This window comes from Hemicordylus capensis, chromosome 7, assembly GCF_027244095.1.
Source record: "Hemicordylus capensis ecotype Gifberg chromosome 7, rHemCap1.1.pri, whole genome shotgun sequence".
Classification (NCBI taxonomy): domain Eukaryota; kingdom Metazoa; phylum Chordata; class Lepidosauria; order Squamata; family Cordylidae; genus Hemicordylus; species Hemicordylus capensis.
In genome coordinates this window covers 38546823-38574116 of record NC_069663.1, presented here as the reverse complement: position 1 = coordinate 38574116, position 27294 = coordinate 38546823, and the positions used below count along the sequence as shown (strand labels likewise).

The 27294-nt window shown below is 45.2% G+C and overlaps 2 protein-coding genes across 7 annotated transcripts; both read right to left on the bottom strand.

Annotated features, from left to right (window-relative positions):
• Positions 1–1763: 1763 nt before the first annotated feature.
• SRSF10 (serine and arginine rich splicing factor 10) lies at positions 1764–13238 on the bottom strand. Of its 6 annotated transcripts, none has more exons than XM_053268220.1 (6): positions 12981–13238; positions 9086–9190; positions 7440–7543; positions 4212–4374; positions 3873–3923; positions 1764–3738 (listed from the first exon to the last, which is right to left on the bottom strand). In XM_053268220.1, the coding sequence occupies exons 1-6, from the start codon at positions 13049–13051 to the stop codon at positions 3441–3443; spliced, it is 792 nt and encodes a 263-aa protein (XP_053124195.1). In that variant the 5' UTR covers positions 13052–13238; the 3' UTR covers positions 1764–3440. The 6 variants fall into 6 exon arrangements, with proteins under 6 accessions (XP_053124195.1, XP_053124197.1, XP_053124194.1 ...); XM_053268222.1 differs by having other exon boundaries at positions 12987–13238; XM_053268219.1 differs by having other exon boundaries at positions 3873–3926; positions 12981–13236.
• A 4414-nt stretch (positions 13239–17652) lies between these two features.
• LOC128332489 (fatty acid-binding protein, liver) lies at positions 17653–24764 on the bottom strand. Its single transcript, XM_053266803.1, has 4 exons — positions 24606–24764; positions 22308–22480; positions 20042–20131; positions 17653–17781 (listed from the first exon to the last, which is right to left on the bottom strand). Exons 1-4 carry the CDS (start codon positions 24670–24672, stop codon positions 17731–17733), a joined length of 381 nt encoding a protein of 126 aa, XP_053122778.1. The 5' UTR covers positions 24673–24764; the 3' UTR covers positions 17653–17730.
• Positions 24765–27294: the final 2530 nt, after the last annotated feature.

The following is a 27294-nucleotide window of genomic DNA, read 5'->3' as shown; positions in this document are numbered from 1 at the left end:
AACCAAAATGGAAGTCTGCTTAGGTACAGTCACCCCTCGCCAACCACTAGGGTTATGTTCCTGCAAAACCCTGTGGTTGGCAAATAAATGGTTGGTGAGACATAGGAATTAATGGGAAATGGGGTTAGGGGAACTGATTGCAAACACACCACAAAACAAAGGGGAAAAATGCTCATAAATCACCAAAAATCCCTTAATAACACCAAGAGGAATGAGCAGATTGAACCACTGGAAATGTTTTGAACCCCCAAGCATCACTCAAATGTACTTTAAATGGAAATGTCCTCAGGGTTCATTTCTGGCTGCCATTTTATAGCTCATTTGGTTTTTTAAAAGCATCCCCCCGCCCCGGCCAACAATCTTCCATGAGGAAATTGGGGAGGCATTCCTGCACAGCTGGAGACCTGTGGAGCTGCAATCTAACCCCATCCCATTTTTAATGGTCAAATAGCAGATGTTTCAAACTATCCCAGTTAGTCTACTAGTTGGATAGACTTGTTTCACCTTGTAACACTAAATAGGAATACAGATATTTGGTATTTGTATAATTTGTTCAGTACAAATTATCATCCAGTAAACCCCGTGAGCAAAGAAGCATCTTTTAAAGTGGTTATTTTATATATAGTAACTCGTCCTAATCAGCCCTAGCACAACATCCCTCCAGTGGCTGTAGCTGGTATCTATCTTATTTGTACACTGCCCAAAACTGCTCTCTGGGAGGTTTACAAAATAAAACAAAAATCAAAACAATTTAAAGCCACAAATTCTCATTAAAAAGCTTGGGTGAAAACATGTGTCTTTAAAGACCTTTTAAAAGCTGTCCGAGACAGGGAGGCTCTTATTTCAGCAGGGAGCACATTCCAAAGTCTCACACTGGCAACACAGAAAGCCTGTTGCTGAGTGGCCCCAGGTGAGCTGGTGGCAACTGCAGACAGAACTCTCCACATGATCTCAAAGGATGATGGGGCTCATAGTGAAGACATTTTCATAAATAACTTGCGCCAGTGTTTCCTCTCTCCGCCCCCCCCCTCCACCCGAAGGAATTTTGTTCTGGTTGGCAGTATCAAGGCAGAGGTGTGCGCACATGCATAGTGGGGTCCTCCTGATTCAACTCAAGTGGGATCTAAAATTAACTCAGTGGACATAAAAGAACTTGTTTGCACACATGCACATGCCATAGAGGGAACACTGCCCGGGGCCTAAGCTGTTTAGGGCTTTATAGGTTATATCCAGCACCTTGTATCTTGCCTGGAAACACACTGGTGTCCAGTGTAGTTCTTTTAATATAGGAGTAATATGGTCTCTTCAAGATGATCCAAAGACCAACCTGGCTGCTGCATTTTGCACCAACTAGTTTTCAGACTATGTAAAAAGGCAGCCTCCACACAGAATGCATTGCAGTAGTCAAGTCTGAAGGGTACCAGTATAAGTATTATTTTGAGGTCATTTATCTCAAGAATTGGACACCACTGGTATATCAGCCAAAGCGGATGGAAAGCACCTCTGCCACTGCCTCAACCCGAGACACTAGAGATAGGTTATTTCTTTTTAAATTGTGTGCCCTTTTCGGACAGGGAAGCATCTTTATTATTTTTTCCTATGTAAGAATTTGTTAACTTTGTTGAAAAGTAGTATATAAATATCCCACTCACCAGTAGTAGTAAAGTGATGTCTGATTGACATCTTTCTTTCAACCACAACCATGTATCCATTTTTACTATCATCAAAGTTTAGTTTTACGGACTATAATAATTTTACTGGAGTTATTTCCTTCACTTTTTTTTTAATTACAGCATATTTGCTAGATTTACAGCAAGCAGAGAATAAGGCGGGTTTTTCACCTTGATCAAAACATTGATGTTTTAAAGTAGTACACAATATTTTAAAAAGAACATATAAAAATACCTTTTTAGAAGCCTCTATAAGAAAGGAAATACAAAGTTTATTTCCACAACTTTCCTCTGACCAGAGCTGCACGCTAACGCTTACAATTTTACATACACTTTTTGCTTTTCAAACTATACATCAGGGGAAGTCTACAAAATTAAAGGAACGCAGATATAAATGATTGCATAGCAGAACATGAACAGAAGTTAGAAATACTATCAAATATACAAAGGTTCTAGAATCACCCGCTAAACACGTTCCACAGCCAGCATTTAAGAAGCCAGCTTTACCCTCCTGAATGGCCCTGTTAGAATAATCAAAACTTAAAGTAGTTTTCTATTGGAACAAAGATCTCATCAACAGGCAAATATCCTACTACAGCAGAAGTAGAGGGCCACTAAGGTGTTAAAGGCTGGCTTTCACATTTCAATAGAAAAGCTATGTTCGTAATACAACACAGTGCTCTCTCCAGAGAATACTTTTGAGATTATGCCATGGCAACTTTTCATATTCAGTTTAGATACTGTGTTACAACAGTACAGAAGCAAAGGATTCAGCTCTTTTTCACATACAGTGTGAACACACAATGTGATCTATTGCAACTGGAGGACTATCTATTTGGATGAGGAGGATTATAAAACAGATTTGCCAACCTAAGTAGGTTTTGAAGTGTAAACTCAAGTTGTCAGTTGCAATTAGAGACATGACTAGAATTAGGCAGGTTGTGTATTCATAAGTACCAATGGAGTCATTGGCATACGAGTTAGTTCTCATATATTGCATACACTAATCTGAGATGTTTTACTTGCATCTACCAAGCAAGAAATTCTATTTAAGATAAATTGCTCACTACAGCTTAAGATACATCATACTGTATACAAATTATACACATTTACCTAATTATTTAAATGGAACTTTTTTCATTTCTAAGAATTAAAATATTAGTCAGGGAGAAGTACCTGAAGTCTTGACAAGAACCATATAAGCCCTCATGGATAATTTCTGTCCTTTCCCCCCATTACCAGCACTGTCACTTCAAATGTGATATTTGAACCTCAGTATCACTTGCCCCAGGAGCCAGCTATCTTGACATGTGGAGACAATGAACACAAATCCCCTTTCTTACTAGGAATTTGGGATTACTAGTTTGTCTTTTGCACCAGTCATTCTTGCATTATAGCTGCCCAGTTCTCCAGCTGTACAGCAGGGAATATTAGGCAATTTAAATATACATGGAACTGGTAGGAACAACATGTTTGTGGAAGAGATCAGGACAATGCTGTAAACTATGGTCATAATCAAGATACTATCAATATTTGAAGCATAAAAATGCAAGTCTTTTACAAAAATATACAGACACCACAAGAACCTCAATAGCTGCCCATGACATTTAACAAAGTGGACTTTTTGTATAACATTCTCAATATTATGGTTTAATTGTAATAATTGCCTGCTACAGGGAGAACTGATAAAAAGTTATTTTAAGCAGTGTTGCAATGTCATAACTCAACTGTGTAACTGAATGATACATGCCTAAAAAACAAGGTACGTTATTAGTGGCCACTGGACTTGGGACTAGCCCATGACCTGGATCTGGATTTTGATCTAGATCTAGATTGTGATCTTGACTGAGATTTGGATCTAGCTGGTTCTTTTTTCCTCGGTTCTTTTTCATATCTCGAGCTGGACTTATATTGTGTCTTAGAATCCGTTTTAGAGGTGCCTCTAGATTTAGTGCGAGATGCAGACCTAGAACGTGATTTAGCCTTCATTTCTTTTTTGGGTGGTGACTTAGATCGCGATCTTGAATTGGACTTTGACCTTGAAAAAGATCGGTTACGGTGTTTGAACCTATCAGAAAGAGGAAGATAATACATTTGAATATGGACAAGTTGCTAGGAGTTGTGTATCTCACATTAAAATGGCTTATTGCTGCAGGCACAGACTGGTCCGACTTTGAATTTGTGAGATAAAAGAATGTTTACCTATCATTATCTGAACGACTTCTGCTACGGCGACGTCTTCCAGCAGGTCTACTGCTAAAAAGGTACATCAGAAAAAGTAAACAGTGGCATATACCTTTAGAATTACCCATACACACCCAACTAATTTAAGTTCCTTGAGCGGTGCATTTTGTTTTTCATTTTTCTTCAATGATGCAAAAACTATTTCAGACAATGCTTGCTTTGATGGTGCATGCAAGGTATTACAAATTCCATGCATGTTATTACAAAAGTGACTTGCATCTAGAGGCTTCAAACAGTCAATATGATCTGTCTTCTCCATTACACAGCAGTATAGGTCAAGCCAAATACTACACTTACTTTCTAGGGCTATAAGATCTGCGATAGTTGTAGTCAAAGGAACGGCTTCTTGACCTTCTCCTTTCATAACTGCGGCTTCTAGAACGCCGGTATCTGTCATAGTCATCATAATGGGAAGAGCTGTACACATTTCTTCCTTCCTTGGCTTTCATTTGATTTGGTGCTGCAATAAGTTGAACAATGATCCTTATTACAACATAACTTTTCAGTTGGCTTCTTAAAAGGTATACCTTCCATAATTATAGTTCATGAACAGTTCTGGGAAAGGCACACAGTCTTGTTACCAATCAATAGCAAATGTCTTATTATAGTCATCTCAGCTATTTAATAGGGATGTGCAAACTTTTTGAATTTGAAGAATGCCCTTCAAATGAAGGGCCTATCTCGTGCTTGGAACGCAACAACCCAAGTTGGAATGTTTTGAGTATTCTGGCCTGTGAGAGGTACCTTTAACTATCATTACTTGGTTACTGTATTATTATAGAATAATAATAATAATAGTAGTAATAGTAATACTGCTCAGCCCCACCCTGCTGGTGGGCATCTCACTCCAAGAGCACCACTTATGGTGGTGCTCTTCTGGCCTCTGTGCACACCATGAGAACTGGCTTGTCCGGTTGTTCCGACAGAACGTTCTGAGGATGTGTGTTCTGTTCGAAGCTTGGAACAGAACGCAAATCCTGTTCCATGCACATCCCTACTTTTTAAGTGGCAGATTTTATATTGAAATTCTTGAGATAAGTTTGGAAATTCCTAGGCAGCTGGGGACCATCTCACCTAATCCTTTAGGCATTCTTACAATCTGCTGCAACTTTCTGGTTTGCCATTAATCTATACTAGTTTACGAGTAAGGCACATAGTAAAGATATATTAATCTATACCTGGCTTCCCACTTGCAAGTCCAATTTTAATTTCAACCAAGGAGACATTACTGCATAATCTATGTATATACACTTAGGTCATACCTGGCATAGGGATATGCACAGAACTGGCTAGCTTGGTTCCGAGTCTGAACCGGATTGGGACAGTTTGGGTCCGGCGCACCCTCGAACACGCCCGATTGGGGGGGGGGTGTTTCCCACAGACCAAAAAGTGTAAAAAAAGGTTTGTCTCACGGAGGCTACCTCCTCCCGACTCCATTACGCACCCATTATCATGCACTATTCAGGCAGTCTCCGGCCCTTTCCCCCAGGGTGGCAGCCATTTTGGAGGCTGCCACGCATGAGCAAATGGTCCTTGCGTGCACTGTTCCCTCTGAGGTGTGCACATGTGCGTGCACTGACAAGTTTTTGGATGTCCGCTCAGTTCATTTTAGATTTCGCTCATATCAGGAAAGCCCCATTCTGAATGCAGGTGCGCACACACTGGCTTGATACTGTGGCCCAGAACAAAACTCATTCCACACAGAGATTAAAAAAATTAGAGGGACCACTGCTTGCGTGGCCTTGAAATTATTTATTTATTTATTTAAAAGATCCTTTTTGGTCTGCGAACCACCCAAACGGCCAGGGGAGGTTCGGTCCAGAGTTGAGCCGAACCGGGGGTGGTTCGCTCAACCCCAAACTGTTGAACCAAACCAGCTCAAAGTCAAACCAGTTTGGTTCCAAACCTATTTGCACACCCCTAATGTGGCAAGACCAATGAAAATGTGGGGTGGGGGTTTCATAGACAAACTGGTGGACCCATGGAAAGAGATTTAGCCACCAAGGAAAGGCCTAGCGGCGTGCAAGGAAGAGCCGAACTGGGGCGGGGGGGAAGGAAAGGCTGAGTGAGGGGGGCCTTCTGTTGCCCCACCAAGTCTCTGGGGTGGGGAAGGTCGAGTGAGGGAGTGGAAAGGCCGAGTGCACTAGCACTAATGCACAGATGCTCTGTGTGGGTTCAGCTTGTATATATTATTAATGCACAAACATGTCAGTTTTAAAAATAATCTTAACATTTTCTGAAACAACCACCCCCAAATAAACATTCTTCAGAAAAATTATGTGAGTTTGCTTTGCTTTGTTTATTCTGCATATCCGGTTTGGTTTTAAAACGACATACTTCTGGACCAGACTGAAGTGCAGATGAGAGGGGAGTACAGTAGTGGAAGGAAACAGATTTTCTTTAATATGGGAGGAAAGCTGATCTTGTGGTAGCAAGCATGAACTATCACTTTGCTAAGCAGAGTTTGCCCTGGTTTGCATTGGAATGGGAGACTATGTGTGTGCAACTCTGTAAGATAAGAAGTGGTGTCGCTCTGAGAAAAGCACCTGCAGGCTTGTGTGAAGACGGTTCCAAATTCCCTCCTTGGTATCTCCAAGATAGGGCTGAGAGACTCCTACCTGCAATCTTTGAGAAGCTACCACCAGTCTCTGTAGACCAGGCCTGCACAACATAAGTCACAGGGGCCAGATATAGCCAGTGGGGACTTTTTTTTCCTGGCCCCATGAGTGGCCCAAAGTTTTGGGGAGCATGAAGTGGTGCAAAATGCTGCTTTGCCCCATGGCCCTGGTGGGGGGTGAGCCCTCTTTCAAAGTAATCTTTGCAAGCTTTGAAAGTGCATGAAAAGCTGGAAGTCTGCTAGCAGCCTCCTCTTCATGCTGTAGATCAGGGATTCTCAACGTTGGGTCCCCAGATGTTATTGGACTACAACTCCCATAATTCCCAGCCCCAGTGGCCTTTGGTTGGGGATTGGGGACTCAATGTTGAGAATCCCTGCTATAGATAACTAATAATTCCTTTCATTCGTATGAATTAGTAGTAATTATTTCATTTATATTTAATAATTAATGTTAATGTAATCATGGATGTGCTGAATATTTACTTTGGCCCCCACACACTAGGTCATGGGTGGTTCCAGCCATGTGTAGACAATCCCGATCTAAATGGACCATGGTCTGACTCAGAATAAGGTAGTTTCCTATATCCCTATAATAGCCCAGATCTAGGGGACAGCAGTCCAGGTAGAATTCCAAAGATTCGTGCTAAAGAAAGAAGCTCTGCTTTTGGCTATCAGTTTTCTGGATCACTATCTAGACACTATCTTGGTTTCCAAGACATTCCCTTTGCCCCCAACCACACATTTACAACCCCCCAAATACTAAGCTGCAGGACACAAAGCAGATTTTGTAGTCGTGCGAAGAAGCCTTTCAACACACTTCAGAGAAACCTGTGTATTGTCTTGCAAAACCCTGTTTCCTAATGAAGAATTAGACTGCTTTCACACAAGTGCAAAGACAATACACTTACTTTTCCGATCTCCTTGAGCAAACTGGATTTCTATTTGGCGGCCACAAATCCATTTCCGGTCCAAATTATGAAGGGCGTCTTCGGCATCACGGACATCTTCAAATGTGCTAGATGTTAAGGTACTTGGGAATTTGAGGTATTTACAGCTACACAGTTAGCAAGCTTTGGTTTTCCCAAAATGTCATCACACACCCTTGTTTACCAACTTTTCCTTTTTTGGCATGTTCTATGGCATAACAAAAATTAGCTGACATTAACAATTAGTCTATGCAGCACACTGAGATGTAAGGCAAATTTCAATTAAAGGTCTATTCTTAATGAATGCCAGATTTCTCTCTCTCTCTCTCTCTCTCTCTCTCTCACACACACACACACACACACCAATCACTTTTATTAAGGTATCAAAAATCTTGCACTTGGCTGATGAAACTATTACTACAGTCAAGGTTTCCTAGACTTTTCCATTGTTGGTTTAAAATTAAGCCAGTATAGAATTACACCCAATATTATGATAAAGGCACACACTAAAAAATTAAGCTTGGAACAGATGCCACATAACTCATGGTACTAACTCATATTCTGTAATTCCAAGTGTCTATGCACTTACTATATGCCTATGCACGAACTCCTAAGCAGGTGCCAAATTTCACCCAGTTACAAATATGCTAATCTCAAATCAGGAGCGACTGCATTTCATTGAAAACCACAATTTCAAAAGATACCATGAATATTAAGCAAAATTACAGGGCCAATGACTAGACTAAACCATAAAGATGGAGTTGTTAACCACTTACACAAGCAGCAAGAGGACAGCTCTTATTCTGTAGGATACATCAGGTATGGCTCCTTTAATCTTGGCCACCATTCAACTTCATCTTGACCTTTAACTCTTTAAGTGCTTGTCAGAAGGACTTGTCATGAGATGCTTGGTCAAAAATGACAGATGGCTTTATCTTTATACTTTGAAAAACAACCTTTTCCCCCATTTGCAGATAAAGCGAAGCTTTGTCTCCCATTATGGCTTGTCCTTCTTCCAGCTTTTCTTTATCTTTTCTTTTCCCAAACTTTCCCTTCTCTTCAAGCCTGATCCTTAAGAGGTCTTTGGCTTGTCTACTTAATTCTTGAACTCTACTCTAAAGGTTCTTTCATGCTTTCTCTTTGGGGTCGCCATTACTGTACAGCTTTACACTCTGAGGCAACAACAGAGGACAGCAAATTAGGGGACAATAATTAGGCAAGACTTTTCACCTCATTTTATACAAATTTGCTTTTGATTAAATTATTCTAGTTTCCATGAAGTTAAGCAATAAATATCAGCCACATTTTGCTAAGCACAAGAACAAGTTTATCATCAATGCCAACTATATTAAAATGCAAACAGACTTTGGAGGCAGCAGCAAATGCCATTTGAATATATTAAAAGCACAAGTCTGAAACACATTTTACTGTGCTTGATCATTTAAATTTTAATAAGATATGAAAATTTCTAAAATATTAGTCTGTGGAGGAAATGAATACACCACAATATGACATTACATACAACACAGAAGAAAACAGCTTTTTCATTTAGGTTTGTTACCTCATACACATACTTGAATTTCAAACGTCAACACCCCTCACTAATCAGCCATCTGAAGAAAGGATATTGAACATAAGCAAATCCTCTTGGACGGCGAGTGTAGAAATCCAGGGGAACATACACATCAACTATCGGACCATAACGACCAAATTCACGACGCAAGTCTTCAGACCTGAAACAGAACACTTAACATTTGTATGTCTTCTCTAATTAAAAAGTGAGAAGTCTATGTAAACAGTGGCCCACTATTAGAAACTAAGGCTGTAATTCTATGCTCACTTATCTGGGAAATGTTCCCAGTGAATACAATGGCATTTATTTCTGAGTAAATATACATAGGATTGCACTGTAAACGTGTTTCTTAGCATTTTGTGGCAACTACAGGTGTCCCTCGTTCTGTTCCCACCAATTTCCACAGATAACAAAACCGCAGATGAGACTGTAAATCAATGGCAATTGGGGGTTAAGTCCTGGAGGGCGGGAGGAATAAAAAGGAAGAAATTGGAGAAATAACATACTGTGCCATGCTCTACAGGTCTCCAGCGGTCCAGCAATGCCTCCAAATCTGCCATTATTACTATTACTATTATTATTTTTAAAGAAAGCCACAAAATGGCTGTTCAGCAAAATGGCGGCCGGAAATGACCTTGGAGGTCATTTCCGGCCACCTAGGAACAGTGGATAGGCGAAATTTAATCCTTTGGTATCCACGTATGAAGTCAGGTCTCCACTGCCCGACCATGGATACCTGAAACCCCGGGGTGCCTGGACCATGGATAACAAGGGCCACCTGTAGCTGAAAATTGAATAAAACTCATTTGGTACAATGAAACCCATTGATATTAATGAAACCCATTTTGATACAAATAGGTTTAACATCAGAATGTGAAAATTTTGTCCCATGTTTAGTACTTTAAACAAGCTTTAAAACCATCATGTTACCCTCAAGAATTTAGGGATCAAAATGCCACTTATAAGCACATAGACATAGAAACACAAACAAGCATTACACTAGAGCTAGCTGTAACATAGTGACTAAAATGACTGATGAACCAGGAAGTCCTCAGTTTAAGTCTTGCCTCCTACCATAAACTGGTTTCATGCAAGCCACTCAACATACATGAAGTACTTTTAATCAAGCACCGTGACATAAACGTGAAGTATTGTATGCAACATAAAAATTAAGGACAACCCCTTCAGTTTTCCCTTTTCATATGACATGACTTCCCTTTACTATTCCTTGGAAACAATCCCCAGGAAAGAAAAGTAACTGAGTTCAAGGGCCAGAATTCCAGCTTCTCTGTTACTACAGTACAGGTGGACCTCATTACTCGCGGATTCCATATCCGCGGTTTCATGTATCCGCAGCCGGGGAAATGACACCCGACCTCAGCATACACTCAGACATTGGGGTGTATTGACTTCACATATCCGCGGGTGGCCAGAAATGAGCGTGGGGGGCTGGTATTTCCAATTTTTTGGACATTTTGGGGCACAATGCAACTTGGGGGGAGCAGCAGAGAAAGGTAAGGAGCTCCCCTCCACGAATCGGCTGGTTTGGGGGCATTTTCAGTTAAAAATGGCCGATGGGGAACATAACCCCCTGTAGCTTCCAGTGGCATCTGGTGGGCCACTGTGTGAAACAAGATGCTGTACTAGATGGGCCTTGTGCCTGATCCAGCAGGGCTGTTCTTATGATCCCATAAGGATCTATGTTTCCTTATTCACGGTTTCCATATCCGCAGTGCAGCCCGGGAACGGAACTCCTGCGAATAAGAAGGTCCACTTGTACATATACTCAAAACCGTAATTGGGAAACCCGCGGTTGCCGAGGGATGACTGTAAACATATACAATTGCTGGACTAGATTGCTTTTCAGCACTAAGTTAATCAGGAAGAAATGAAACCAAATGCAAATAAAGGCAGAATGCAAAGAGGACATTCTGCCTTTATTCAGCCTGAAGCTTTAAATATTTTTTATACAACTATTAACTGAGAAAAACAAGTTGTCCTGGTAAGAACTAATCTACCTACATTTCTTTCACCATAATCTTAATTGATAATTACGATCCTCACAAGCTAGCCCACCTTCACCCTTAAACGTTCACACATCTGCCAGCCTGAATTGGGGTGAATGACATCACAAAATACACTGTTGGTGTCCCTATGTGTCACTCACTACAACTGTAGCAAATTTGGTTCAAATTGGTTAGGCAGTTCACAAATTAGCTCACTTGTGCCTCAACCATTAATGCATCCACCATCTTGAACTGGGATGGATGAAATCATCACAAACTATGCCATTGAGGTGTCCCTTCAACTGTTCCAAATTTGGGTCAGTTAGGTGGTTCACAAGTTAGCCCACTTGCACCTCATTCACGCATCTGCTATCTTGGTTGAGGTGTCCTTGCAACTGTATCCAATTTGGTTCATTTTGATCCAGGCATTGCAAAGTTGATAGGGACAAACGAACAGAATGCTGGGTAATCTCACAAGTTTACTTTCCTTAAGGAAAGTAAGCTAAAAACCATACGTTTTAAACGTGTTGACTGGATCTAAACAGTCAAAATGGGGGGGGGGGCAGGCATCACTTTTAAGTATCAAAGATACATCATATAGTGGCTACTGCACTGTGAGAGGAAGGAATACATTTACGGTGGTGGTGGTAGTGAATTAGGCATATACCACACTTATGGGTCCCCACCACCACCACCGAATTGCCATGCTTATTCTATAGCTTGCTTTCCCCAGCTCAGGCCTAAATTGTGCTTCGATAAAGATTCTCGTCTGAGCAAAGCAGACCTATACTTTCATGAATGCTACTCAGTGCAATATCTTATAATTGTACACGTCACAGCCTATTTTAAGTGTGGTCTAATTTCCTGCCATGTATACAGCAGTCAGAAAATCATTGCACAAATAAGCATTTCCAAGTTTTCCTGCCCCGAGATTTGACTCCAAGGAGAACACTGCAAAAGAATATATGGAAGAAACTACTTGGGAAAACTGATGTGGATTGTACCATAGCTCCTAGTATAAGAAATACAAGTAAATTTAAGAAAAAGTGACTGGATAAGAACTACTTTAGACCAAGTAATTTCCAGAAGCCCCCAGAATCTCACAATATGAACACCTGGGAAATGAGGAATGGGATAAGGGACCTAACAAAATAGAAGAGAACCACACAACTAAACAAACAGAAAAGGAAATAAAAGTAGGTGTGGACTGGAGAGAGTCAACTTAGGGATGCAAGATGAAGGAACGCATCCTTTAGAAGGCTGGCTGGGCTAGTTTTAAGCATTTTGCAGGTAAACACAATTGCGGGGGATTTCACTCTTTCGATGCACTTTTGGGGCTCCTCGCGGTTTTGTTTTTTTAAACGACACACGTGCGCTGGCCAAGAGCCCGCTTCCTCCCCGCGCGCGCGCTCGCTCGGAACTCCCACCCGGCTCCGAGGAGCTTACTTGCAGGCACGAGTGGCTCGTCGACGTCCTAAGAGGAGTCAGCGGGGCGCCAAAGGGGTTGGCCCCGCCCTCCCCGAGAGAGCGCCACATGCTGCCTGCAGGCCGGCCGCTCGTCAGGTCGAGTTGCTGCGGTTAACCGCAGAGCTCTAACCGACGAGCGGCCAGCCTGCAGGCGGGATAGCTCTGGGGCAGGGGATAGAGAGAGAGAGGAGCCGCCCGAGCTGCCTCCGTGAGCGCCTTAGGACGAGCCATGAGTCCGCTTCCAGGGCCAGCGAGCTCTGGAGGAAGCGCGTGCTCGAATGCGATAGAACTAAAAGGACGCCATCCTCGTCCCCCGCCGCCCGTGACCGAACGGAGGAGCAGAGGGGGCTTCGGCCGCCCCTCCCCCCGACGCGCGCGCCCAGGCCGCCCCTCCCCCACCACCCTGCTGCCGCGTCCCCCGCGCGACGGCGCCATCCGGGCCTCCGAGGAGCCTTCCCCTCCCCCCGCCTCACTTACACACACCTGGTGTCGTCGGCCACGTTCCGCACGAAGAGCGAGGTGTTGGGGGGCCTCAAATACCGAGACATGGCGCTCGCAGGAGGCGGCTCTGGGGCGCAGGCGAGGCGAGGCCCGGTCGGCGGCAGCAGAGCGACAGGCAGAGCAGCTCGCCTCAGCCAGCCCAACCGCCGTGTGGCGACCTCGCGCGAGACTTGGGATTGCGGGGGGGAGTCCCCGGCGAGACGTCGAACGTTCACAATGGGCCGAGAAAGAGGCGGGCGCGCATGCGCCTGGGGAGCGATCCGTCGGAGCTGCGGCTTAGTACGCAGGCGGCGCAGCTGCTGACGCTCACTTTTCGCGCTTTTTTCTTTTCTTTCTTCTCCCTTTTCGCTTCCCGCCTCCCACCCTCGGCTGTTGCCCAAGCGGCGGTAGATGTGCGCATGCGTAGCACCCGGCGACCGCTTGCGGTCTTCCTTTTATGCTCTTTATTATCCCGCGTTTAGCGGGTTGGTGGCGTCGGTCCTCCCCCCACCCGGTCATGGGAAAGGGGCGTGTGTGTGTATTTGCTATTGGGAAATAAGTCGAGTTTGATTTCCCAACCATTTTCTTTAAAAGGGAGGTGCTATGCAATAATTTAAAAATAAAAATGGGTGCTTCGTATTTTCACCATTATTTCTCTCTGCTTTCCCAATTGCGTTCCAGAGAGAAATGCATCCTGCCTGGGCTCAAAAAAGACGCTTTTACACATATAGGTTCACAAAAAGTACGCACAAAACACGTTTGCCTCAGAAGAAAGACTCTTCTGCCCCTTCTCAGAGAAGGGCCCAGGGCAGATCGAGTGGCTCGTGGTGGTTTATCTGTTTAGGAAGAAGTTACAACCACCTTAACGTCTCAGGGGGCTGCAGCAGCAGCTAACAAAATGAAATCAGTAACCAAACAATGAAACGGTACAAAGCAAATATAAAGCTGCAGAGCAATCAACCGAGTGGGCAAAAAGTTACTTCTCAAAGTGTCTTTATATTAAACGGGGAGAGCAACTGGCCCTATCCAACCCCAGCACAGCACCCTTCCAGTGGCTGTTGCTAGTGTCAACCGTGTGCTACTGTGTGCCTTTTGGGGACAGGGAACCTTCTCCTTTTTCTATGTAAACTGCATTGCAAACTTCTTTGTTTATAAGTGGTATATAAATAATAGTAGTAACCAGCAGTGGCTTGTCCTAAAGAGCTGGGGCTGGGACACCAAAGGAGACCAGTCTGGTGTCTCCTCTCTCTCCTGCTCTGCCCAAGAGCCACGCTGCCTGCAGGCTGGCCCTTCATCGAGTAGAGCTGTGCAGTTAACCATGCAGCTGTACCTGATGAGTGGCCAGCCTGCAGGCAGTGTGGGGGAGAGAGGAGCCACCCAAGCTGCTTCCTAATGGCACTGTCTGGTTCCTTAGGACAAGCCGCTTCTGGTAGTCGCAGTAGTAGTAGTAGTAGTAGTAGTAGTAGTAGTAATAGAGATAAAAACCAAGGGCATTTAACCCTTCAGTCTGGAAGGTTGTTTAAAGAAAACCGACTTTACCAGATGCGGCTGGCCACACCAGGAGCACCTGCCTTTGCTTGGACAAAGCCATGGAGGACAGGGCTATCAGTGGCTACTATTCTGGTGGCTATAGGCCACCTCCAGCCCCAGAGGCAAGATGCCTCTGAATACCAGTTGCAGGGGAGCAATGGTTGGAGCAGGGGCACACCTTCATCTCTTCTTCTGGTGGGCCACTGTGTGTAACAGGATACTGGACTACATAGGCCTTGGGCCTGATCCAGCAGGGCTGTTCTTATGTGCTTATGGTGCTGGGGGATAGTACACATTTGTCAGAATCAGACATACTGATGCACAGGCCTAATATCAGTTTGATTATAAATAATGCACATCTTGAGGGGGTATTCTGTGGCAAAGGTATTCGGGGCCCGCTTTTTAGAGCATGTAGTAATATAGGATAAGTTTTGATTACTCAAAGCGCTCCTCAAGTAAGACTGAACATAAGAACAGCCCTGCTGGATCAGGCCCAAGAAGGCCCATCTAGTCCAGCATCCTGTTTCGCACAGTGGCCCACCAGATGCCTTTGGGGAGCCCACAGGCAAGAGGTACGTGCATGCCCTCTCTCCTGCTGTTGCTCCCCCGCAACTGGTACTCAGAGGCATCCTCAGAGGCTGGAGGTGCCCCACAGCCCTCCGACTAGTAGCTGTTGATAGACCTCTCCTCCATGAAGTGATCCAAACCCTCCTTAAAGCCATCCAGGTTGTTGGCTGTCACCACATCTTGTAGCAGAGAATTTGTATGAAAAAGTACTTCCATTTGTTGGTCCTAGATTTCCCAGCAATCAATTTCATGGGATGACCTCTGGTTCTAGTGTTATGTGAGAGGGAGGAGAATTTCTCTCTATCCACTTTCTCTGCACCATGCATGATTTTATAGACCTCTATCATGTCTCCGCACAGTCATCTTTTTTCTAAACTAAAAAGCCCCAGACGCTGCAGCCTTGCCTCATAAGAAAGGTGCTCTAGGTCCCTGATCATCTTGGTTGCCCTCTTCTGCACCTTTTCCAGCTCTACAATGTTCAGTTCTACAATGTCCTTGTCAGCTTAGATGTCTGACAACGAGATGGAGGCATCACAAGTTTCTGCAGGTGTTTATGTTTCTGAAATAGGATGCTGCGTGGGCTTGACTTCTTCTTCAAGCCCTTCAATTTTCTGGTCCAGAGAGGCATGGCAGATGTGCAGAGATTCCTTGACTTTTGAGAGCCAGTAGTTGGAGTCAATGGTATAGCCACCGTTGGACAAGGGGGGACAGATGTCCCTAGGCCACCAGGATTGAGAAGGCCACCATGATGCCCCCTCGCCCAAGGTGTGGCCCCTGGCCTGCTCCCAGACAGTGCTTCATTGGCCAGCTAGGTCCTTTCTTTCTCTCCTTCATTCCCAGTGAGGGAGAGAAAGCACCCAGCTGAAAAACGAAGCCCTACTGGGAAGGAGTGGGAGAGGGCCTGCACGTCCTCCCTTCTCAGTGCTGGCCACGCCACTTGCATCTGACATTGATGCAAAGGGCATGGCCTTCATATGTGAACAGCAGTGGTGGGGCACTGACATCAGCCTGCTTCTGGGGCACTGCCAAGCCCCCTACAGCCCTGGTTGGAGTGTCAGTCAGACTAGGAGACCCCAGATCAAATCCCTGCTCAAGCATGACACTCACTGGGTGGCCTTGGGGTGGCCACTCTCTTTCAGCCTAACCTAAACAAGTTTCTTGTGACAATAAAATGCGGAGCAAGGGGGTCATGTCTGCCCCCGTGAGATTCTTGGAAGAAAGGATAGAATGGAATAAATAAAATCAGAAGATGTGGAAAGGGCTCCTTTTCGGCAAAAGTCTGAAAATGACTGTTTTTCACAGAGAAGTGTGAGTAAAACTGTCACTATGTGGAGAACGATGGGGAGAGGATTGTAATCTTGTATGTTAAAAAATAGCAAAGTTTGTCTCAGCTTGTGTTGTCCAGTGTTTCCCAACCGCCCCTCTCTGCGCACAGCACACTTGGATTGGGGTGGGGGGGAATTGGGCACACTGCCTGCCAGGAGCCTTAATTTTTTCTGGTGGCAAAACCGCCACATATCCATCCATCCACTCATTTTCTCTCCTGGTGCATTATGGGGAGTGTCAGCTGCAAAAGTTTAAACCGTTTGCAATTGCAGCTGACTCGCTCCTTTATGCCCGGGGAGAGGGCACATTATGGAGCAAGTCAGCTCCAAACGTGGGAAGTTTTAAGAGACACACAAAAGTGTCATTTTTGCAGCTGACACACTCCTTTATGCATCAGGTACATTATGGGGCGAGTCGGCTGCAAAAGTGGGGAATTTCCTCACTCTTGCAGCTGCCTCAGTGCGAGTCAGCATGGAATACCAGCAAGTGTTCCGTGGCACACACATGGTTGGGAGGGGAAACGCTGATCTAGACACAAAAAAGGCTTTTCAACTTTTTCTTTTCTTTTGCAAGGACCAGTATTTTGAGTACCGTGGGCACCACTTTTGTGAGTGCCACTGCCACCATAGATGACTGCTATGTGCTGGAGTGTGGGACTTGTTGTCATATAGTTGTTCCAGCAGTCAGACAATGCTCCAGTTGCTATTAACTCCTGATCGCTCTGCACACTCCTTCCCACTTTTCCCAATCTGTGCCTCAAGGTTTCTTTTCACATCCATCCACCCATCCATCCATTATATTTGTACATCGCCCCAAACATATGTCTCTGATATATCATAACATAAATCAGATTAAATCAAAAATTAAAACATTAAAACAATTTAAAACCACAATTCTAGTTAAAAAGCTTGTGTGAATAAATTATCTTTAAAAACTTTTTTAAAGTTTTAAAAAGTTTACAAATTTTTTTAAAACTTTTAAAAACGTCTTAACACTTTTTAAAAGATGAAGAGGCTCTTATTTCAGCAGGGAGCACATTGCAGAGTCTCAGGGTGGCAACAGAGAAGGCCCGTCCCAAGTAGTCACCAGATGAGTCGGTGGCAACTGCAGACGAACCTCTCTGGATGCTCTCAATGGGCAATGAGGCTCATAGTGAAGAAGATGTTCTCTTAAATACCCTGGGCCTAAGCTGTGGCAGCAAAGCACACAACAGCTGTGGCAGCAAAGCACACAACACAAACCATGATCGTGATGGAAAATGCAGTTTATTTGCCCAATATAAAAACAATTTACTACAAAACATGGTCTTCTTTAGCATTTCGTTCTAAACCTTTCTGCTTCTTCTGGTGAAACTTGCTGAGCCAGATGTAATGGTCTGTGAAGGATAAGTTGAAACACTGAATCGCCTTGTCACTAACCGATCTAAAAGTTTTCTAAGCAACATGAATCACACCATACCACAGACGAGAGCAAATAACAACTTATCGATTGGCATGGTCACGGAAGCCTGTGGAGCAATTGGTAAGCGAATGATAAACTAATCTAGGGCAGGAGTGTAGGAAACCAGTGGTGGTGTGCATGCAACCTGCCACAGCCAGCCCCTGCGCACCCTAGCTATGACCCTTGTGTCTGATGTCAAATGGGAACACATCTCTCTGCCTTTAGAGAGGAGAGCTGGTGTTGTGGTAGCAAGCATGACTTGTCCCCTTAGCTAAGCAGGGTCCACCCTGGTTGCATATGAATGGGGGACTAGAAGTGTGAGCAATGTAAGATATTCCCCTCAGGGGATGGAGCCACTCTGGGAAAAGCATCTAGGTTCCAAGTTCCCTCCCTGGCAGCATCTCCAAGATAGGGCAGAGAGAGATTCCTGCCTGCAACCTTGGAGAAGCCGCTGCCAGTCTGTGAAGACAATACTGAACTAGATGGACCAATGGTCTGACTCAGTAGTATTTGGCAGCTTCCTATGTTCTTATGAAAGGCGCTCCCAGCCAGTCTGGAAACTCAGCGCTTGCTAAAGTACCTTGCAAATGGGGCTGTGTGACCCTGTTTTCACATATGGCCCGCCTCCTGCATCAGATGTCAGATGCAGGGGGTGTGGTTGGATGGAGCAGTTCCACAGGGAGTGGCGGCCGGGTTCTTTGGACCCATTCGCACAATGGTGTCTTCGCCCCTGATCTGCGCCCCTGATCTGGGGGATTTGACCACAAAAACACCCCAAGGGATACAGTATGCAACAGAACAAGGGATTCAGTATGTAGTATGTAAGAGGGAGGAGAGCTGGTCTGGTGGTAGCAAGCATGAATTGTTCCTTTTGCTAAACAGGGTCCACCCAGGTTTGCATTTGAATGGGAGACTATGTGTGAGCATCACAAGATCCCTTAAGGCAGGCACCCCCAAACTGCGGCCCTCCAGATGTTGCTGAACTACAACTCCCAGCATCCCTAGACACAATTTTTTGTGGCTGGGTATGCTGGAATTTGTAGTTCAGCAACATCTGAAGGGCCGCAGTTTGGGGATGCCTGCCTTAGGAGATGGGGCTGCTCTGGGAAGAACACCTTGTATGCTTTCATGCAGTAGGTTCCAAGTTCCCTTCCCACCCTGGCAGCTCCCGATAGACACTACTATCCCGCAATCTTGGAGAAGCCGCTGCTAGTCAGTGTAGAACAGGCCTGCTCAACTTTGCCCCCCCCAGCTGTTTTTGGACTGCAATTCCCACAATCCCTAGCTACAGTGGCCAGTAGCCAGGGATTATGGGAGTTGTAGGCCAACATCTGCAGGCGGGCCGAAGTTGAGCAGGCCTGGTGTAGACAATACTGAGCTATATGAACCAAGGCTCTGACGTGGTAAGGGCCTTACTGTAAGGCAGCTCCCTATGTTCCAGGGTTCCTCAGATGTTGTTTGACTACAACTCCCATCATCTCCAGCCTTTGGCCATTGTGGATGGGGTGACAGGAGTTGTAGTCCAACAACATCTAAGGACACAAGGTTGTCCTCAGATAACTCCTGACTTACAGCATTCCTTGCCTAACCATGTATTCCAGGCCTGCTGAACTTTGGCCCTCCTACAGATGTTGGCCCACAACTCCCATAATCCCTGGTTATTGGCCACAGTGGCTGGGGATTATGGGAATTGTAGTTTTTTTCCTCATTAGCCTCTCTGGAGGTTCTGTAAACCCACATGGCAAGATATAAATGCCCAAATAATAACCATCAATGAATAAAAAGTTACATGTGCAATGAACAGCCCCCTGCATATCTGAGAATGGGAACTCCATGGGTAAAGGGCATTGTTAGGCTTCGGAGAGAGAAAAAAGAGAGTCAGTGTGGTGTAGTGGTTAGAGTGCTGGACTAGGACCGGGGAGACCCGAGTTCAAATTCCCATTCAGCCATGAAACTAGCTGGGTGACTCTGGGCCAGTCACTTCTCTCTCAGCCTAACCTACTTCACAGGGTTGTTGTGAAAGAGAAACTCAAGTATGTATGCAGTACACTGCTCTGGGCTTCTTGGAGGAAGAGCAGGATATAAATGTAAAAATAGTAATAATAATATAATAATAAGGACCCAGAGCTTCTTTTGGAGAAATTAACCCGTCCTCCATACTTTTTTTCATCATGAATATGTTAGTGTTTACTCACCTCTACCATTTCGTTGCCAACTATTTCCTGCTCATGGACAAATTTGTCTGCTTTGGCTACCAGCTTCCCATCAACCAGGTTCACTGTGCACTGGGGAAAAAAAGTTATTGAATAAAGATTGAGCAGTGGTGTGGATCTAGAGAGCTGGCCAACAAAAACTAGGGTTTTGCTGGTCAGAAGGAAAGCAAAATGCACCGTAAACCCGTTTTGAAAGGAACAGATACGACCCGGGCCCATTTAAATGCCTAGAAGCTTCTCCATCGGATGTAATCAGACATGGGTTGCAGCAGCCTCTTAAGAACCGCCCCAAGCAGGAATTCTCAAACTTGGGTTCTCAGACTTGGGTGTTGGATTACAACTCCCATCATCCCATTTGGCTACCGTGGCTGAGGATGATGGGAGTTACAGTCAAGAACATGGGGAATCCCTGACATCAAGAATTACGATTCCCAATTCCAGACCCAGAGTCTTGGCTTTAAGACCTCCAAAGCAAAGGGATCTCATGCACCAGTGATTCCTTCCACCATGGACGCTGGAACGTCCATTAACCTGCCTTTTCAGGGTTTGATCCTGGCAAGACTGTCAAGAATTCGGAGGTGGAAGCAGCCCAACCCTAAAGCTGTAATATTAGGTGGCAGACCTTAGGGCTATACTCACGACCGACCGGGAATAGGGTAGGAGGAGGAGAAGCAGAAGCTTCCAACCCTAAATTGTGGAATGCTCTCCCTGCTGAGATACGATCCTCCCCATCTCTGGCAATTTTTTAAAAAACACCTGAGAACCAATCTCTTCGCCCAAGCTTTCTCAGCTTTTAAAATTTATTAGGTTTTAATCTCTGGTTTATTTTTAAATTGTTAAATTGTTTTAAGTTTTTGTAAATGTTTTTAACTTATTAAAAACTGCCCAGAGATGAAAGTTTGGGGTGGTGTACAAATTTGATTATTATTATTATTATTAATAATAATAATAATAATAATAATAATAATAATAATTTGGGATACATACGTGCTGCAGTTTAGCCATTGTGAGAGTCCTACAAGCAAGGAAGGAGGGGGAAATGATGGTCTGTGAACTGGGTATGGAGGCAGGAGGCATGGGGACCAGTGTCCCCTCTAACAGGGACTCCCAGATGTTGTTGACTACAACTCCCATAATCCCCAAACAAAAGCTGTTGCAGCTGGGGATTCTGGGACTTGTAGTCAACTACATCTGGGAGTCCATGTTAGAGGGAACACTGATGGGGGGGGGGGAGTGCTTTCCCTCCCCCCTCATTCTGGAGCTGGGTATAAATTCTGGGTCCACTGCTGCCCCCCATCTCTGTACCCAGCTCACAGATGACCCTTTCCCTCTCCTCCTACGTTGCTTGTAGAATTCTCATGTTGGCCAATTGGGTTCCCGTACTAGGGTCGGAGGCTTTTTCTACCCCAATGGTTCCCAACCTGGGTCCCTCCCAATGCTGCTGAACTACAACTCCCAGTATCCCCCAGCCACAATAAATCATAGCTGGGGATGCTGGGAGTTGTAGTTCGGCAACATGGAGAGGACCCCAGCAGCGTGCCCTCTAATTTTTTTCATCTCTGTGCGGAATGAGTTTTGTTCTGGGTGGCAGCATCAAGGCAGTGTGTGCATACCTGCATTCAGAATGGGGCCTTCCTGATTCAACCTGAGCGGGATCTAAAATTAACTGAGCGGACATCCAAAAACTTGTGTGCTCATGAGCATGCCTTAGAGGGAACAATGGACCCCAGATGGAGAACCACTTTTCTACTCTAATGTTGATCGTGAGAACGGCCCTACTGGGTGCCATTAGGAGCAGAAACAGACAACTGGATTCAAATCCACCAAGAAATTCTCCTGCAATCTAAGCCCAGGTTAAATGAACGGGAGCTATAGAAGAATTTCCGGGTGGATTACGCACTGAATTAAATTCATGGGTGTATATTCATGGGTGTCGCTTTGGTTTTCCACATCATGCACCAAAATGTCTTAGGCTGTTCTGACACGAAATCGGTGTTGCAGGTTTTAAAGAAGTGCCCTCATAGTGACTTTCCACCCAAGCAGGACTGTAGTTTTGGAGACATCTGGAAACTTCTGAAAGAGAATGCTGGGCTAAGCTGTACTTTCCAGGGATCTTTGCGAGGAAGCCAGGGCCGTGATCTCCCGTTTGACATGATCTCCAGTTTGTTTCGCAGACATGCTAGGAGGAACGCCAAGCTGTTAAGCAAAGAGGCAGCCCCTGCTGCTAACCTGCAAAGGTGTCAGTTACCTTGACTTTTTTACCATCCATGGTGGACATTTCTGCTTCTTTCCCAAGCATAAATGTATTTGTGACGGATTTGTTGGGGGTTTTGGAGGTGATAACAAAAGTGTTCCCAGTTTGCTTGATTTCAATGGTGGGCTTAATGCCTTTGGCGGCTTGGATGATGTCTTCTGGTAAGGCTGGAAGAAAGAGGGAGAGAGAGAGAGAGAATTAGGCCGCCTTTGGACATAACGTGAGACATTATGTCTCACAACAACAACAAATATTTATATACCGCTTTTCAACAAAAGTTTCCAAAGTGGTTTACATAGAAAAACAATTTATATATTTATTTCTCCTAGGTGTACCTGTCGCTAATCCCATGCGTGGCAGCTCTCGTGAGAGTTCGTGAGCAGCTGCCGATTAGCGACAAGGATGGGCGAGAAAATAGGGATGCTGGACGCCGGCAGGAGCAGGTCCAGCCTCCAGGAGCAGGCGGCAGTGGGCTGCCCAGCTGGCAGGAGCAGGCAATGGAGGACCAGCCCATCCACTGGGAATTGGCGGGTGGGCGGAAGAAGGTGGCAGGCTGGCTTTCTGGCTGGCCTGCCAGCCAGAAAGTGCTGGGTTGAGGGGGACGAGAAGAAGCAGGCCGGCTGATTGGCTGGTCCATCAGCCAAAAGCTGCCAGGGAGGCGGGGGAGAAGTGAGCCGGCCAGGCAGCAGAGGTGCAGATGCTCTGTGCCCAGCTCAGCTAGTAAAGGAATAAATAAGATGGCTCCCTGTCCCCAAAGGGTTCACAATCTAAAAAGAAAGACAAGAAAGACACCCGCAACAGTTACTGGAGGTACTGTGCTGGGGGTGGACAGGGCCAGTTACTCTCCCCCTGCTAAATAAAGAGAATCGCCACGTTAAAAAGGGGCCTCTTTGCCCAGTTAGCAGGGGTACTCAAGCATGGCAGAGGTCTGAGTTTGTGGTCGTCCATGAGGTCTATAGACCATGAGATCTATCATGCCTCATGAGTGGAAACATCCAATGGGACAAAGGCAATGAGCCTGAGAGCCCTGTGTGATGACAGACCATGCAATGGATGCTTATTCCCTTCTCCCAAGGACTGCTCTCCAGGGGTGTAGCTATAATTGAGCTCCCTGTTACAGGGGACTCTGCCCTCCAGCTTCCCTGCCGGCATGATGGCACCTGTCCTCCAGCCCATACTATGTTAGACAGACCAGTTAAAGAATGAGGAGGACGTCTTCCTTCTTCCCCAGGAGACTTCTTGAGGATACTCCCAAGAGTTAGACCGGGCACCCCAACCTTGAGTCCCCATCTGTTGTTGGACTACAGCTCCCATCATCCCCAGCCACAATGGCCTGGAAAGTTGGCCTTGTGGTAGCAAGTGTGAATTGTCCCCTTTGCTAAGCAGGGTCCACCTTGGTTTACATTTGGATGGGTTACTGTATGTAAGTATTGCAACCCCTTATGGGATGGGGCCATCGCTCAGTGTAAGAGCATCTGCATGCCTGCATGTAAAACCTCCCAGGTTCACTCCCTGGCAGCATCTCCAGGGCGCTTTCCAGATAAGCTGCGCAACAGCAGCAAAATGCTTCAGTTCAGGCACATCGCTTTCAAAGCGTAAACAGCAGGGGGAGCAGTCTCACGGAAACTAACAAGCTGAAACAATCTCCGACAGCTTTTTAAAAGTCTTTAAAGACTCATCTGTTCACCCAGGCTTTTAATTAATATTGTTTTAATGGTTTTAATGCTGTTTTAAAATATTGTTTAAAAAATTTTAAATTATCGTAATGTTTTAAACTTTTTGTTTTTGTTTTAACTAATGTTTTACTTTCTGTTTATATTTTGTTGTAAACTGGCCAGAGACGTACATTTTGGGTGGTATAAAATATGTTAAATAAAATAAATAAATAAATGAATGAATATTTTTTAAAAACCAGCAACTTTTTTACGACGTCCTAGCTCTATATCGCAGCGATTAGATTCAAAACAAGGCATTGGAAATGTGAACGGCACCCTGCTGTCCACATAGGGACTGTGGTGTCACGATGAAGGAGTGTGGAAGCACACTTCAGAGATTTGTTGTAACCCAGTTGCAGGATCTAATCTGGAAAGCACCCAGGTAGTGCTGGGGGAGACTCCTGCCTGAAACCCCAGAGAACAGCTGCCAGTCAGTGTAGACAAAACTGAGCTAGATGGACCAAGGGTCTGACTCAGTATAAGGCAGCTTTCTAGGTTCCTATGAAAGGAATTGTGGGGACCCAAAGTTGGGAATCAAGGATTGAAACCATTATCACAAGAGCAATGAGCGGCTTACCAATAGATTTCAGGAACTCTTCATACTTCTCTTGCGCATAGACTTGCCATGTGCCATTGAAAGCCATTTTGGAAACCAGGAACAGAAAGTGCTGGAGAGAAGAGAGGACAGCGGCGTCTCCTAATAGAATGGATGCTATTTATAAAAAGCATCCCGTCCAGACTCGAGTGGCAAATGAGTAAACCACGAACTAACAATCATTAATCTAAAATTTGTTCTTTGTAGAAATAACCTCCCGTTCATTGTGTTTTAGAGAAAGCCTTGATGGATTCTTCATTGGAACATTCATTACTAAATGAATCAAGAAGTTCACGGGTCAGTATTAACTACTGCAAAAAAGAATAAAGTATTTAACTGAGATGTTTTACTATTGAAGACTGCACTTAAAAAAAACAACTACGTGAGCACTGTAAGATATTCCCCTTAAGGGATGGGGCCGCTCTGGGAAGAGCACCTGCCTGTTTGCATGCATCTGGGAATCCCAGATGTTGCTGACTACAGCTCCCAGAATCATAGGAACATAGGAAGCTGCCATCTGCTGAGTCAGACCATAGGTCCATCGAGCTCTGTAGTGTCTATCCAAACCGGCAGTGGCTTCTTCAAGGTTGCAGGCAGGAGTCTCTCTCAGCCCTATCTTAGAGATACTGCTAGGGAGGGAACTTGGAACCTAGATGCTCTTCCCAGAGCAGTTCCATCCCCAAAGGGGAATCTCTTCCAGTGCTCACACATCAAGTCTCCCATTCAGATGCAGCCAGGGCAGACCCTGCTTAGCTATGGGGACAAGTCATGCTTGCTACCACAAGACCAGCTCTCCTCTCCCAAGCAAAAGCCACTGCAGCTGGGGATTCTAGGAGTTGTAGTCAACAACATCTGGGAATCCCTGTTGGAAACCTTGGAGAAGCCACTGCCAGTCTGTGTAGACAATACTGAGCTAGATGGACCAAGGGTCTGACTCGGTAGAAGGCCGCATCCGCTGGTCCTAAGGTCCTACAATGCAATATGTACGGCTAGAAATGTTGTGCAAGGGAGGTCAGACCCAGTAAGGTACATACAGTGCTTGAATTAAGCAACATGGCAGTAAATATGTCTCCACTGTACACAGACCCTGCCAAAGTTAACAAACGATGACTGACCCTAGACTTAGAGTGATGAGTCATCTCTATGCTATGGCCCTGGGCCAGTGAGGTTTGAACATCAGAGAAGCTTACAGGTCCCTGGCTGTCCAGGGTTTCAGTAACTGTCTTGGGATCTTCTGCATGCAGAATGGATGTTCTTCTGCTGAACTTGGGCCCCATCTCCCAAAACTCATAGGAACATAGAAGCTGCTGCCTACTGAGTCAGATCCATGGTCCATTTAGCTCAGCATTGTCTGCACTGACTGGCAGTGACTCTCCAAGGTTTCGAGTCTCTCCCAGCTCTACCTGAGATACCAGAGATTGAATCTGGGACCTTCTGCGTGCAAAGCAGATGCTCTGCTACTGAGCTACTGTCCTCTCCTTTCCACCCTCCCTCCTGCTGGTCAGGCTTTTATATAGCCACTCACCAGGTTGCCTGTGGTGAGCCGAGAGCACATCCAAGCAACCAGGTAGCAAAGTTTTTGTAGCTGGTTCCTTTCCCATTATTTTTGTAGGCCTATGTTGTGCCACCAATGACCAATATTTGTGGGAAGGAGCGAAACCAGCCCTCAAACTTTTTTGTGAGCTGGAAATAAATGCAGCCCCTTGCAGGGATATGAAAAATGGTTTTTTGCCATGCGACCCCATGGCATCTGCCTGAGACAGCGGCACTGAAGATTTCTTCCCTCTCTTCCAACCTAGCTTTTAACTTGCACACAATAAAAAAACAGAACCACACCCAGCTCCAAAGTTTATGAACATGAGAGAACCTGCGAAGAAGGTATTGACACTAGCCAGTAGGCTCCTGCACATCTGGCTTTGTCCTGGTCCTCTTGTTAAAACCTGTTTTGAGAGTTCATCAGGAGGCTTTTCAGACTGCAGCCAGTTTTCCTGCAGGTTTAACCAGGAGGATTTACTGTGAGTTTGGGGAATAACGGATACTCCGATGCAGGGGCGTAGCTAGGGGAGAGAGGGCCCGTGTTCATCCCTCTCTCTGGTGGCCCCCCAGAGTGAGGGAGATAATGAAGAAAAAAGGGAGGGATGGAGCAGGGGGGGCCTCAGGAGCTGGGGGCCCGTGTTCTTTGAACCCTTTTGCTCAATTATAGCTACACCCCTGCTCCGATGCAATAAGAGGATTTTTTTTTTAAACCTGGACATAAATTGGGCTAGGTTCCAATATGGAAGGAAAAATCTGAATCATGTGCGAAGTGCTCTCTGAAATATTGCATGGAGTTTGGGGTAAATCTGGCCAATATGTGAACATCCACCCACCCTCTTAGGGGAGGATTGCTGGTCTTGTGGTAGCAAGCATGACTTGTCCCCTTAGCTAAGCAGGGTCTGCCCTGGTTTCAAATGAATGGGAGACTAGAAGTGTGAGCACTGGAAGATATTCCCCTCAGGGGATGCAGCCACTCTGGGAAGAGCAGAAGTTTTCAAGTTCCCTCCCTGGCTTCTCCAAGATAGGGCTGAGAGAGATTCCTGCCTGCAACCTTGGAGAAGCTGCTGCCAGTCTGTGAAGACAATACTGAGCTAGATAGATCAATGGTCTGACTCAGTATATGGCAGTTTCCTAT

Excerpts from the sequence above, each read along its gene's own strand:
- LOC128332489 (XM_053266803.1), bottom strand. The coding sequence starts at position 24,672 with ATGGCTTTCAATGGCACATGGCAAGTCTATGCGCAAGAGAAGTATGAA. Across the intron at positions 22,481-24,605 it reads AGAGTTCCTGAAATCTATTG|CCTTACCAGAAGACATCATC; the intron begins GTAAGCCGCTCA and ends TCTTTCTTCCAG. Across the intron at positions 17,782-20,041 it reads TTGGCAACGAAATGGTAGAG|ACCATTACATCTGGCTCAGC; the intron begins GTGAGTAAACAC and ends TATCCTTCACAG.
- SRSF10 (XM_053268219.1), bottom strand. The coding sequence starts at position 13,051 with ATGTCTCGGTATTTGAGGCCCCCCAACACCTCGCTCTTCGTGCGGAAC. Across the intron at positions 9,191-12,980 it reads GCCGACGACACCAGGTGTGT|GTCTGAAGACTTGCGTCGTG; the intron begins GTAAGTGAGGCG and ends GTTCTGTTTCAG. Across the intron at positions 3,739-3,872 it reads AGTCGTTCAGATAATGATAG|GTTCAAACACCGTAACCGAT; the intron begins GTAAACATTCTT and ends TCTTTCTGATAG.